The 14,600-nt window shown below is 47.7% G+C and overlaps 1 protein-coding gene across 2 annotated transcripts in view; it reads left to right on the forward strand.

The window, feature by feature from the left end:
• Vdac1 (voltage dependent anion channel 1) overlaps positions 1-14,221 on the forward strand; it is a 28,045-nt gene extending 13,824 nt beyond the window's left edge. For both annotated transcript variants that reach the window (XM_006991325.4, XM_006991324.4), the window contains exons 3-9: positions 88-137; positions 2,023-2,175; positions 2,271-2,323; positions 8,581-8,808; positions 10,600-10,750; positions 12,292-12,349; positions 13,283-14,221. In XM_006991325.4, the coding sequence (XP_006991387.1) occupies positions 88-137; positions 2,023-2,175; positions 2,271-2,323; positions 8,581-8,808; positions 10,600-10,750; positions 12,292-12,349; positions 13,283-13,374 (785 nt within the window). In that variant the 3' untranslated portion in view covers positions 13,375-14,221. The remainder of the gene's footprint in view (positions 1-87; positions 138-2,022; positions 2,176-2,270; positions 2,324-8,580; positions 8,809-10,599; positions 10,751-12,291; positions 12,350-13,282) is intronic.
• Positions 14,222-14,600: the final 379 nt, after the last annotated feature.

Here is a 14,600-nt window from a genome sequence, read left to right on the forward strand (position 1 = left end):
ATTGTTCTGTTACCGCTGAGCTACCCTTCCTACCCGTCTGGCTTAGTTAGTTAACCTGTTTGTGGTTGTTTTTTTATTTTTTTTTAGGCTTTGGCTTAATAAAACTTGATTTGAAAACGAAGTCTGAGAATGGATTGGTAAGTTGCTCAACTTGCATGGGACAGTGTATTTGTTCCTGACCAGTAGGGGCTGCTGTGGCCGGGCTGGCAGGGCCAAGAGCAGCTGCCTGTCTGGCCTGTGGCTGTTTGTGCTCGCTCCGTTGTCTTCTCTGTGTGGCAGGTACTCCGGGACTCTCGTAGAGCGGCCTCTGGCAAATGGTCCTTAGGTTTGTTGCTTTCTTACAAGTTGTTTTGTGGTGTTGGAAGGAACTCAAACTCTAGGCCCAATCCCTGTGGGCAAGTGCTCGGCCACTGACCAAAACCTCTAACCTGATCCATCCTTGATGTTTCTTTCTTACTTTAAAATTGAATCTTTCTTTCTTTCTTTCTTTTTCTTTTTAATAATTATTTAACTTTATTTTATGTGCATTGGTGTGAAGGTGTCAGATCCCCTGGAACTGCAGTTACAGACAGTTGTGAGCTGCCATGTAGGTGCTGGGAATTGAACCCAGGTCCTCTGGAAGAGCAGTCAGTGCTCTTAACCACTGAGCCATCTCTCCAGCCCTCTTCCTTTTTTTTCTTTCATTTTTCCCTTCCTTCCTTCCTTCCTTCCTTCCTTCCTTCCTTCCTTCCTTCCTTCCTTCCTTCCTTCCTTCTTCCCTCCCTCCCTCCCTCCCTCCCTCCCTCCCTCCTCTCTCTCTCTCTCTCTCTCTCTCTCTCTCTCTCTCTCTCTGAGACAGGGTCTGTGTCACTCTGGCTGTCCTGGATATCTCTCTGTAGCCCAGGCTGGCCTCAAACTCACAGAGATCCACCTGCCTCTGCCTCACGAGTGCTGGGACTAAAGGCGTACACTACCTTTGCTCAGCCTCTTTTTTCTTTTTTAAGACTTATGTGTGTGTGTGTGTGTGAGAGAGAGAGAGACAGAGACAGAGACAGAGACAGAGAGACAGAGAGGGTTTGTATGCACCACATGTTTGCAGCAACCTGGGGAGGACAAAAGAGGGTATCATATCTCCTGGAACTGGGGTTACTTTTACGGGTCGTTGTGAACTGCATTGTGGGTGCTGAGACTTGAACCCACGTCCTCTACAAGAGCAGTAAGTGCTCTAAACCACTGAGCCATCTCTTCAGCCCTATTGACCTATATTTTTATTTATTTTAGTTTAGTTTTTTTGAGACAGGGTCTCTACATGGCTATGGATGCCCTAGAACTCATTATGTAGAGCAGGCTGGCTTGAAATTCACAGAAATCCACTTGCCTCTGCCTCCTGGGTGCTGGTGTTAATGGTGTGCTCTACTTACCTAGGTTTTTAATGTTTCATTATTACTTAGAAACATCCTTGTTTTTAGGTTGTATTTGCAGCAGTTGTTGGGAGGAAGAGTGTGAGGTTTAGAATTCTGCTGTGTCAGCTTTTGCTCAATGGCTCTCTCTGTCTGAGGCTAGAGACAGCATGGAAGCTGGGTGATTTCCTGTCTAGACTTCAGGGCCTTAGGGGAGGAAGGAAGCTACCTTCCAAAGAACTCTGCAGAAGGTTCCTTTTGCTAGCAGGCTCTTTCACTGCTTTGTATTTTCAGTATCTAACTGAACTGTAGAAAAAGTTCTGCCTGGACATGCCAGGGACTCTTGCTTAAGGGCCTGGAGAGGTCCTGAGGGCAGGCTGGACTGTGGGCTGAGGGCAGGCTGGACTGTGAGCTCAGGGCAGGCTGGACTGTGAGCTCAGGGCAGGCTGGACTGTGGCTGAGAGGTGCTGAGGGCAGGCTGGACTGTGGCTGAGAGGTCCTGAGGGCAGGCTGGACTGTGGCTGAGAGGTCCTGAGGGCAGGCTGGACTGTGGCTGAGGGTCCTGAGGGCAGGCTGGACTGTGGCTGAGAGGTCCTGAGGGCAGGCTGGATGGTGGGCTGAGACTCTTTCTCTCTCCTTTAAGGAATTTACCAGCTCAGGCTCCGCCAACACAGAGACCACCAAAGTGAACGGCAGCCTGGAAACCAAGTACAGATGGACTGAGTACGGGCTGACGTTCACAGAGAAGTGGAACACAGACAACACCCTGGGCACCGAGATCACCGTGGAAGACCAGGTAAGGCCGGCCCCCGGAATTCCTGGCTCGGCTCCTTCCCATCACCGCACCCACGGCCCCGCCCTCAGCTAATCTGTACCTTCTCTCCCATGCAGCTCGCGCGTGGACTGAAGCTGACCTTTGATTCATCCTTCTCACCTAACACTGGGTAAGGAGCCCACCTTTGTCCCACGAGGACGTTTTAGGATGCTGTGGCCCTTGGAAGTCCTTCACGCCAAAGGATTTTGGTGTTAAGGATAACATCATGTTAAAGGCGGTCTCTAAACTGGGAGGCTGGAGGTTGAGGAGGGATCATGGGGTCAGGGCCAGCCAGGGCTGTATAGTGAGATTCCATGTCAAAGAACAAAAACCAACCAGACAACAATGGTAAGACGGCCTTGGTCCGAGCTCTATACATTCTGTGAGTTCTGTGGTGGTGTTTTGGCCAGGACCCATATGTCTATCTGTTAATGAGCTGGGCTGTAGCAAGCATTAGGAAATGCAAATGGTTTATCTAACAAATGGTTTTGTGTGTTCCTGTGCTCATTTGGGGATTGAGGGTGCCTGGGCCAGGATGCTATTTGCCCCAAGGAGCTTCCCTTTTCCTTTTTTTTTTTTTTTTTTTGCCTTTTTTCGAGACAGGGTTTCTCAGTGTAGCTTTGTGCCTTTCCTGGATCTTCCTCTGTAGACCAGGCTGGCCTCGAACTCACGAAGATTCACCTGCTTCTGCCTTCCGAGTGCTGGGATTAAAGGCGTGTGCCACCACCGCCCGGCCCCCCAGTTGATCTACTTTATTCAAAGATGCCAGTAACAAGAGTGGCCAAGGCTGGAGAGCAGAGGTGGCATTTGGGAGCAGGGGCTAACTGGTCACTGTTGCCGGCCTGTTTTGTAGGTGTGGAGGGCCTGAGACACTGAGATCTCAGGAGCTTCACCACAAGGTGGCTCCTGGGGCTGCCAGGTCCCCTGGCCAGAAACAGATGAGGCCTGTTGGTTGTTAACAAATCAAATCAGAGGGCAAAGAGAGCAAGTTGGTCTCCCTCGGCTCCTGAGGCTCTACAGGACTAGAAAGAACTCTTCCCCTCTAGAATCGTCTACACTCTTGTGATTTCATACTCAGAATGGTTGAGTCTCCTAAATCAGGGGAAGGTTGTTTTGCCCACTGATGATTGAGTCTAGGCTTTTACTAAATTCCAAGTCTTCGCTTTTTGCTTTGGCAAAACATGTATAAAATTTACCATCTGAATCATCTTTTACATCCACAGTTCAGTGGCGTGTGTTTTCATGGTTTGTGATCCTGTGCTTTTTCCCCCCGTCCTTTTCTGATTGCCTGCCTGTGCCTCCCCAGTGCTGGGATTCGAGTTGTGAGCTGCCGTGTGGGGGCTGGGAACTGAACCTGGGTCCTCTACAGGAGCAGCCAGTGCTCTCATGTTGAGTCAGCTCTCCAGCCCCCTCAGTTTAACCTTTCATTTTGAAATAATTTGCAGTTTTTATATAGAAAACTGTGATAAAAGTAACATGTAGAGTTCCCTTCTGTTTCTCCCCTAGCTCCCTCTGATGCTGAAATCTTATATCACATTAAAACCCAGTACATAATATATACCCATAATGTATATATAATATGCAGCCATTTACGACATACTATTTCAGTGGAGCACATGTAGGAACTTGAGATTTTAACAGCTCAGACATTCCGTACTGCCATCGAGGCACAGTGCATGTCTTGAGTGTGTGACAGTTGTCATACACGGCACCCACTCTGTTACTCCCCCATTTGTAATTATGTGCCTGTCCCAGTATTTGATGATGATATGGCCTGAGTGTGTGACTGGTTCCTGTGCACTCACTGTGCATTTTCCCATTAGAGTGTGTTCCTTATAAAATATTTACTGTGAACGCATGTGCTGGGGTACATTGCCCGCCTTGGGCATCTCGTATGTGCTCTGTCCCTTGGGTGCATCAGGAGGCCATGGTTGAGTGATTAACCATGGCCATCTGGGTTTCTGTAAGTGCACCCCATGATGTTTGCTTAATGACCAAATGACCCAGTGATGTAATTTTCAGACTGTGTCCCTGTCATTAAGCAATTGTGGCTGGAACACAGATCAGCGCCAGCGAGTGAACATTGGTACCACACTGTTAACTGTTGCCCTGCTGACTGACATCTTCTTCCTGGCTCGGGATCCAGTTCCGGATCCTCCATGGCATCAAACTGTCAGGTCTCCTCTGTGGTCCTGGGACATGCTCTCCATCCTTTTCTCTTGTGACCTGGACAGTTTTGAAGAATGGCTGAGAGTTCTTGGCAGAATGACCTTTTACTTGGGTTGCTCTGCTAATGTCTCCTGATTACATTCAGGTTGTATAGTTTTCGGCAGCTAAAGAAGTGGCACCTCATCGTGTCCATGGGGCATGCCGTCAGGAAGACCGCCATCACATCTCTTGACTGGTGATACAGACTTTGATTGCGTGGCTAACATGGCATTTGCTGGGTCTCTCCCCTGGAAAGCTGCTACTCTCTAGCTTTCTTCTCAGTAGATACGCAGCGGGAGACACTAAGGCTGCAAATGTTCTTTCTCATCATGCTTTGGGTCACACCCTTCAATTCTTTCTTGCCTCCGCCATTATTTTTGGTAGTTATTCCCATCATTCCTTTCTCACGGGGTTTTACCATAGGGAAAATGTCCTACTCCCCCACTCACTTAACCAGTTTTACCTTTGTTTTACATTTTATTTCGCTGTATTTATCTTTATGTGCAGGAGTATTTTGCTTACGTGTATGTGTGTGCATTGTGTGTGTGCCTGGTGCTTATCGAGGTTAGGAGAAGGCATTGGATTCCCTGGAACTGGGATTACAGATGGTTGTGAGCCACCATGTGGGGATGAAACATGTCTTCTGCAAGAGTACCCAGTGCTCTTAACTGCTGAACCATCTCTCCAGCACTTTAGTATTAAAAACAAGACAAAACAAAACAAAAAAACCCTACACATATACACACACACACACACATTTGTTCTTGTGTGTGTGTGCACCACAGTGTGCATGTGAACATTCGAGAACAACTTGCTGGGTTTGGTTTTCTCCTTTCTCCATGCTAGTCCCAGGGATTCGGCTCAGGTCATCAGGTTTGGCTACAATCCCTCTACCTGCTGAGCCATCTTGCCAGCGCCTCATCAGTGTTTGTGTTAGGACAGACTCTTGGACATTTATTCTGTGAGTTATAGTCACCTGCATCGTTTATGTCGTGGCTCAGGTTGTCTCAGTTGTGACACTTTGGAGCTCCTTCAGGTTGACATGTGTTGGCTTTGGGGAGCTCCTCCCGCTTGGAGCTCATCTGTGTTTCTTGTTTTAGAAGTTGGACGAGGTTCATCTTAAGGCTCTTTCTCCCCTAGTTCCGCTGCCAGCCATTCCTCCTCGGAGCCTGGGCTCCTCCTATTGGGTAGGGTGTTTCTCGGGTATGCTGGAGGCGCTAGGTGTGCTGGGTAGTTGAGCTTTGATGGCTCTTGACGTGGAAATGCACGCTGGCTTTCCGGAGCTCTGCTGATGCCTGGAAAGCACTGGCCACCCTTAGCCAGATGTGGGCCACAGCTAGGTGGGGCTGCAGACCCCATTTAGGGATTAGTACCACCCCCCCCCCCAGTGTTGCCTTTCACAGATGAAGCCTGCTTGCTAACCATCAGTGTGTCTCATGTCTCTCTTGAGTGCTTGTCAAATTAGCACCACCACTTAAGTAGCTTAAAAAAAAATCCCAGTGACATTTGAGAAAGGAAACCTCCCTAGCTGTGTGAGGAGCGGAGACCTGGGGATGGCTGAGTCACTCTGGCTGTAGCTCTGTCCTTTTTCTTTGGATGCTTGGACCCCTAGCTAGAATCCCGTGAGACAGTGAGTGGGGGCACTGTGCAAACTGGTGTGGGTGGTGCACACGGTTGGTCAGAGGCTCTGCCACAGGTACTGTACTTTGTGGTTAATAGCAGCTTTTCGTTGGTTTTGTCTTTTGAGAGAGGCTCTCATGTAGCCCAATCTTGTGTTGAGTTTCTATGTAACTGAGGCTGGCTGGCTTCTAACTCCTGATCCTCCTACCTCCATGCCCAGGTGTGTGCCACTCATGTTGTATTGAGGCAGAGTCTGACTATGTAGCCCAGGCTGGCTTCCAAGTTATGATCCTCTTACCTCAGCCTTGGGAGTTGGTTCTCTCCTTCCATCATGTGGGTCCTGGGGACCAAACTGAGGTCATTAGGCTTGGCAGCAAATGCCACTACCCTAAGCCGTACTACTGGCCCTAAACTAAACATCTTTTGATATATTTTAGTTTATTGCCAATACTGCTCTTACCAATGCTCACATTTTCCCATCTTGGGAGCCCCTGGGTGAGAACCTTCTTATTTTAGCAATTAGATCCATTTGCCCAATTCCTGGTCATCTCTGATAGCTTGGAAAGCTGCTTCAGGCTTACTTGGTATGTTTCCTGCCCTGGATCTGTAACTGGCCATTTCCCAAGAAACAGTAGGGCCTCTGGGGAGGGAATAGGTCCAGAGCCCATGGTCTGCATGCTTTAATCTCACTGTGCATAGGGGCAGGAGCGGGCAGGTCTGTGTGGTCCTCGGCACTCTGACCAGACCCGGTTTCTGTGGTCTAGGCTGAGAAAGCCATTGGCCAGGGAATGATCCCTTTTGCAAGCATGTGATAATAGTTTCATTTTATCCGATAGATTTGATCTTCAAAACATTTGTTTTACTGTATTTGTGTGTACATGGTGTGTGCACAGCTGCCACAGAGTACCCGTGGAGGTCAGAGGATGACTTCAGGTTTGCTCTCCTCTTCCCCCTTCTCGAGGCAGGATTCTGTCTCCTTTTTTTAATGATTTATTTACTTTTATTTTATGTGCATTGGTGTTTTGCCTGCATGTATGTCTGTGTGAGGGTGTTGTATCCCCTGGAACTGTAGTTATAGGCAGGTATGGGCTACCATGTGGGTGCTGGGAATTGAACCCAGGTCCTCTGGAAGAGGAGCCAGTGCCCTTAACCACTGAGCCACCTCTCCGGGATTTTTTTCTGTTCACTGCTATATATGCCAGGCTAGCAGGCTTTGGTGAGCTTCCTGTCTCTCCGTCCCATCTCCCCAGAGAGGTTTACTGGGATTACAGATACTTTTGCTATGCATACAGCATTTACTGGGTTCTGGGGACTTGAGCTTGGATCTTTAAGCTTGTCTGGCAAGCACTTTATCCACTGAGCTATCTGCTCAGCCCAAAAGATGCTCTTTTATTCTCTGGGGTTTGCTTTGGATAAAAATTATGACTCATCTACCCTTACTGAGGGACACTGGGGGTCTTGAAAAACAGTTGACAGACACTGAACTACCCGCTCTTAGATGCGAAGAATCTGGCATCACTGGGCCTGACATCAGGACTGCCAGGACTCTCAGTTGTGAACTCAGTGGTGTCTCAAGACTATGGCAGAAGCCGGGCGGTGGTGGTGCACGCCTTTAATCCCAGCACTTGGGAGGCAGAGGCAGGCGGATCTCTGTGAGTTCGAGGCCAGCCTGGGCTACCAAGTGAGTTCCAGGAAAGGCGCAAAGCTATACAGAGAAACCCTGTCTCGAAACCCCCCCCCCCCCAAAAAAAAAAAGAAGACTATGGCAGTACAAGCTCTCCTACTGCATTCACTAAGCAGGGAAAAGATTATTATTATTATTTGTGTGTGTGTGTGTGTGTGTGTGTGTGTGTGTGTGTGTGTGTGTGTGTGTATGCACCACATAGAAGCAGGTACCTGCAGAGGCCAGAACAGGTGTCAGATCTCCAGACAGTTGTGAGCTGCCAGTGTGGGTGTTAGAAACCGAATCGCAGTCTTCTGTATGAGCGCTTTTATCTCCCGAGCCTCCTCTCCAGCTGCAGGGATCTGCTATTTCTTTCTTTCTTTCTTTCTTTCTTTCTTTCTTTCTTTCTTTCTTTCTTTCTTTCTTTCTTTCTTTCTTTCTTTCTTTCTTTTTTTTTTTTTTTGCCACTTACTGGGTGAGCCACAAAGATGACCATCTCCCTCAAATTGCTGCTTGGGTAGCTTTGTGACATGCACCTCTCCTGTAGGTTTAGAAAACAACACACATGCCTGATAGATGCCAGTGTAGGGTGTGGGGTTAGGCACAGGGAGAGGCCGGGAAAGGAGCATGGTTGGCGCTCACTTTCTGGTCTCTTCCCGTGGCCTGCGCAACACAGTGTTGATGTAGCCTTTTGCAGACTAGATTTGAGCTCAGGAGAAGTTGTGTCCTGCTTGTGGTTCAGCAAGCAGGGTCAACTGGTCACCGACCTCGCCTCTCTGTTCCCTCCCTCCTACTCAAACTGGGACCAAACAACAACAATGTTTGTTCACACAGTCCTTAGCAGGATTGGGTCAATGTGACTTAGCTTGGCTTTAATACATTTCTTTTTCTTTTAGGAAAAAAAATGCTAAAATCAAGACAGGGTACAAGAGGGAGCATATCAACCTGGGCTGTGATGTGGACTTTGACATCGCCGGGCCCTCGATCCGTGGCGCCCTGGTGCTTGGCTATGAGGGTTGGCTGGCTGGCTACCAGATGAATTTTGAGACCGCGAAGTCCCGAGTGACCCAGAGCAACTTTGCCGTTGGCTACAAGACGGACGAATTCCAGCTTCATACTAATGTGTGAGTGTGGGGGTGGGGGGTGGGGGTGGGGGGTTGTCTTCGTTACGTTTCTAGTGCTGTGACAAAACACCATGACCAAGCAACTTGTCAAAGAAAGTGTTTAGAGTCCATGATGCTATAGCACAGAGTCAAAACAGCTGAGAGCTCACATCTGGATCCACAACCAAGAGGCCGAGAGAAAGAGAGAGAGAAAGAGCGAGCGGTGGGAATGGTGGGGGTCCTGGAGCCTCAAAGCCCACCCCCAGTGACACACCTCCTAATCCTTCCCAAACAGTTCCACCAACTGAGGACCAAGTTTTCAATTGGGGGCCAGTCTCGTTGAGAATGCCACAGGGGTGTCATGGATTGGCTAGGGTGGTTGCTTTTCATTTTTTTCCCCTGAGATCAGTTTTCAGTCATTTGGGTGAGGTGAGCCAAGGGGCCTGTTAGCATTTTTGTGTCCCATCCCATGGTGGATAATCAGGAATGCATAGGATTTTCTCTCTGTTGATAGGGTTAACTGTTTACTGACTGCTGGATGTTGGGGTGATGGGCAGGTTGGAGCTCGTCTGTCACTGGACTTGGAGGTTGAAGGACACTGATGATGTGAGGGAATCAAAAATTTCAACCATAAAATTAATCTTCTTTGGGGCTAGAGGGAAGCTGGTCAGTAAAGAGCACTTGCTGCTCTAGGAGAGGATACAAGGTTGGTTCCCAGCACTCTTGTTTTGCACGGGTTATAACCATCTGAAACTCGAGGGGATCCAATACACTCTCTTTTGGCCTCTGTGCCCACCCCACCCCACCCCCATCCCCGCCCCATACATATAAAAAGAAAAAAAAAGTAATTTTGTATGGGTTAGTTCCATGAAGCACTAACTTGTTCTTTCCACTAGAGGACGCTACAGAAGTAACATCTTATTCAGACCAGTAATGGTATTGCTCTAACCAAACACTAATCCATAGATAATAATTAAAGCATTTATTTCTGTGTGTGTGTGTGTGTGTGTGTGTGTGTGTGTGTGTGTGTGTGTGTGTGTATGTGTGTGTATGAACACCTATGTCTCCGTGTACATGTGGAGGTTAGAGAACAACTTGCAGTGAGTTCTCTACCTCCACATCCAAACCATAGCACTTGCCTTCCAAGGAATGTGGGGCCTGAGCTTTCCTGACCCTTCTGGCCATGTCTTTTCTCCTTGGCTTCCCTCCAACCATCTCTGACAGAATCACTTACAAAAGTAAAGACACAAACAGTAGAAAGCAGAAAGCTCTGCAGAATCCCATTTTTCTAGTTTCTGCTTCCGTTTTTAAAGAAACCAGTTTGTTTTTATTCGTGTGTATGTGTGTGTGTGTATCTGTGTGAGTGTATGTCACATGTGTGCCGGTGTCCATGGTGACCAGAAGAGAGTGTCGGCGTCTCTAGAGATGGAGTTATGGGCAGTTGTGAGCTGCCTGATGTAGGTTTGTGAACTCAGGACCTTTGGGAAAGCAGCAAGTACTCAACCACTGAGCCACCTCTTCAGTCCTATCTGCCTCCATTTTTAAAGGAGCATTTGGAAACAAATTTGAGGTTTTGTGCCATTCTGGTAGTTGTCTGGGGTGCCCTTGAGAGTTTCCAGTGATTGGTGAGATGTTTTATCTTCTGAAACTTCGAGACTCCAGTGTTAGTCCCGCTCTGTCCTGGCTTTCTGTATCTCAGTCCTCGGTTTGTGAAATTGGTTCTCCATATGGCTTGGTGCTGCTGACTCTGCCTGGGTCCAGCCCTGGTCCTCGGACAGCTGGACATCTATCTGTTGCTGTGCTTACTTGCAGGAACGATGGGACAGAGTTTGGCGGCTCCATTTATCAGAAGGTGAACAAGAAGTTGGAGACCGCTGTTAATCTCGCCTGGACCGCAGGAAACAGTAACACTCGCTTTGGAATAGCGGCCAAGTATCAGGTCGACCCTGATGCCTGCTTTTCGGTGGGTACCCATGAACCACCCTGAGCATGAGAGAATTCCTGTGCTTCCGCTTAGAGGTTCTCACTGGGCATTCTTGCGCTTAATCCCACTTGAAACAGATACTTAAATTTTTTTTTTTTTGTTTCTTTTTTTTTGGGGAGTGGGTGGGTAGGGGCACAGTCTCACTATGTGTCCCTGGCTGGCTAGGAACTCTCTGTATAGACTTCACAAAGATCCATGTGCCTCTGCCTCTCCAGTGCTGGGATTAAAGTCATGTGCCACCACAATTGACCTTCAGGTGTTTTTTTTTTTTTTTTTTTTTGCAACAGGGTTTTTGTATGTAGCCCTGGCCCCTGGCTGTCCTGGAACATTCTGTAGACTGGGTTGGCCTCGAACTCAGAGATCCACTTGCCTCTGCCTTCTGAGTACTGGAATTAAAGGCATCATGCACCACTCTGGTTCGTAAATCATCGGTATTTTTATTTTGGAGCTGAATGCTTATGGAGGTCAATTGGGTAACTTCCTTAAAGGCACACAGCACAGAGGAAGTACGTTCCCAGACCTGGTTTTGAGCAGACTGCTATGCTATTAGGCCACTTTCTTTAACCCGTTCCTGTCCCATCATGCAAACTGTAAAGGGAACTTCCCTTAAATGTTTTATTCTTATTCATTTTCATTTTGTTCCCAGTCCCTGTGGTCCGTATCCAGGTATCAATGGTCAGGATGAGGTATTCTAGTGGTAGAGTATACACATGCCAGGGCCTGGGCGTAAGCCATATTACCAGGGACAAAAGCAAACCAAAACAAGGCGAGGGCTGTAGCTCAGTTGGTCGAGTGCTTGCTTGGCATACGGAAAGCCTGGTGCTTGATCCCCAGCACAGCAGAAGCAGCAGGCAGAAGGATCAGAAGTTCAAGGTCTTTCTTGGCTATGGTGTAGCAAGAGTTCAAAGGCAACCTTGGGCTACGTAGTGAGAGCATCTCTCTGAAAAGACAAAACCAGGTAGTTGGTCAGTGAGCATCGTGTCTTGCCTACCCATGGCACTGGTCAGAGGCCCCGAGCTGCATAGGTTTTGTGGTGAACCTAGTTGAGCTGGCTTCTCTTGTCACACTACAGGTGGCCGCCCTTTCGGGGTGGAATGAGGAAGTGTCATGTTGCAGAATGTTTCTGCTGGTTGGTGTAACTCACAGTCTGTTTTAAGCCTCCTGACCTGGGAACAGGACTTGCTCCCTCAACATCAGCCATGCATGTAAAACTAAAGGACCAGGGGCCTCCTTGTTGGGATGTTGGGAGCATAAAGGAATGGTTAAAAGGCACATGGCCTGCCAAGAGCCGTATTCTCCTTGTTCTGTCCTTGGGAGTTCACAGGAGCGGGAAAGCACATGTACCTGCATTGGACACATCTCATGCTGAATATTATGAGATGGCCATGGGCAGGTACAATGTGGTACTGATAGCTGGGATCTGAGGAAGAAGGTATTATTTTGGAGGTAGACACATGGGATGTTTTTTCCCCAGGGTTGTGGGGCACTGTTTTCACTTGGGCTTATCTTTTTTCTTTCAGGCCAAAGTGAACAACTCTAGCCTGATCGGCTTAGGGTACACTCAGACCCTAAAGCCAGGTATGTGTTGCCTGTGTGTGAAGCTGGTTCTCTGTCTTAAAAAAAAAAAAATAATGGTTACGTTCTGCTGACTTCTGCGGGACAGTATACATGAGTGTATATAAACTTTTATAGTTGAATGTTTATAAAGGAATTGTGGGGTCATTGTCAAAAGAGAAAAAGAGTAAGAAATAGAAAGCCAGAAGGAAAGTGTCTGTAAATATCATGGTACGTCTCTGGTTATTTTCTTCCATCCTTTTCCTGGGGTGTGATACTTGTTACTTCCAGGCTGTTGTCAAATTTAGCCTGTCGGTCACCCTCACTATGGAAAGACAAGGGCATAGGAATGGTGGTTAGCGCCTCTACTTTGCATAGTTATCCCAGCCACTCACTGGTGTGTGAGGGCTCCAGGGGCTAATCCCACTTTTGAGCCCTCCGAGGCTGATTATGTGATGTGAGAACCAAGTTCTTCCCAGGAAAAAGAGCCCATCCGATCTAAAATTACAAACAAGTCCCAGGAGGGGGAGTGTATTGTTTGTGTGTGTGTGAGCATGGGTGCATACACATTATGGAGGTGAATGTGAGCCTGATACAGGATAGGGTTTCCCCCAAGGCGGTATTGCTCAAGCAGCTTACCGCATGCTACCAGAGGTCAAATGCTCATTGTGACGGGGGAGACTTGAGGGGGAAGGAAGGTGGATGTTCCAGCCGGGTTTCTGCTCTGTGTACCAGTCATGGCCGTTGCCTGTCTTCATCTGAGGATACCAGCAGGCCAGCTTGTATTGCACAATGCATCCTGAAGGGTTGCCTCGTTTGGCCACTGCTGATTGTTCTGGAACAAATTCTGACTTTGGTATTAACCTCTCTTCTCTTTCCTGTGTCTCTCTCTTTCCCTTTTCTTCCTCCAACTATCCCCCCTCCCTCCCCACACCCATGTCTCTCACCCTCCTGCAGGTATCAAACTGACCCTGTCGGCTCTGCTGGATGGCAAGAACGTCAATGCGGGTGGCCACAAGCTTGGTCTAGGACTGGAATTTCAAGCATAAATGAATATTGTACAATCGTTAATTTTAAACTATTTTGCAGTATAGCTACCTTCAGAATTTAGTGTACCTTTTAATGTTGTATGTTGGGGATGCGAGAATTGATAAATACCACATTAGATCTCCAGGCTAAGGATGACTCGGCTTTAAGGTGTTTACCATTTCAGAGGTACAGCAAAAACCCCATTCCTGAAAGGGTCCTTTTAGCTGTAGATGTGGGTTGGGGAGGAGCCCCTCTAGAGATGTCAGGCCCCAGGTGGAAGCTGGGGATGTGCGGGTCCTTTGTCAGTCTGTAGAGTCCACAGATGAAATTGTGACTTCCTGAGCATTGGTGTCCCAATCCTAGCTGCTGAGAAGCATGCACACACCTGTGTGAAATGGATTGTTTTAGACAGATCTCCGTGCCCTCTTCCCATCCTAGCCCATCAGTTACCTGTTTTACACCAAAAGTACCCTTCTGGTTAGCTATTTCTTTTGTGCCATTTTAGGGTGGAGAGGGTGGGCATGATGGAGCCAGTCATTCAGGACTTAATTCTTCCTTGTGGTGTGGTTTTCTCTTTCTTTCTTCCTCTTTCTCTCTCTCTCTCTTTTTTTTTTTTTTTTGCCATTGCACCAGAGTCTGAAACAGCTTCCGGGATCTCCAGCTCTAAGCTGTGCAGGTGATTGCAGTCACACCATGACAACACTAGGGATCTAAAGTGACCTCTGTTAGAGCCTCACCACTCTATTTTTTAGCCGTTTAATGGGTACATTATAGAGTCTTCCATTTTGTGTGGAATTAGCTCCTCCCCTTCAAATGCTGTAATTAACATCACTTAAAATAAAACTTGAATAAAATATTGAAACCTCATTCTCTTGTTGCTTTTGTTGAGAAAAAAATGAATGGCCCGGGCCGTCGGTTTAGGTTTGTGCTTTGTTCCTTTGCATTTTGTGCATTGATATGGTGTTTGCTCTTGGTGTCTAACAAATCACCAATAACCTGATGGCATACAAGAACACTCAGAAGCCTAGAGAGACAGCTCAGGGGTTAAGAGTGCTTCCTGTTCCTGTAGTGGACCTGAGGCTGCTCACAATTATCTGTAGCTCTGGGTTTGGGGTATCTGACTCACTCTTCTGGTGTCCTTAGGTACCCACATATATGTAACACACACACACACACACACACACACACACACACACACACACACACACAAAAGTAAATAAATATTAAAAAAAAAGTACTTGTGGTT

The sequence above is a fragment of the Peromyscus maniculatus genome, chromosome 8 (assembly GCF_049852395.1).
Source record: "Peromyscus maniculatus bairdii isolate BWxNUB_F1_BW_parent chromosome 8, HU_Pman_BW_mat_3.1, whole genome shotgun sequence".
Classification (NCBI taxonomy): domain Eukaryota; kingdom Metazoa; phylum Chordata; class Mammalia; order Rodentia; family Cricetidae; genus Peromyscus; species Peromyscus maniculatus.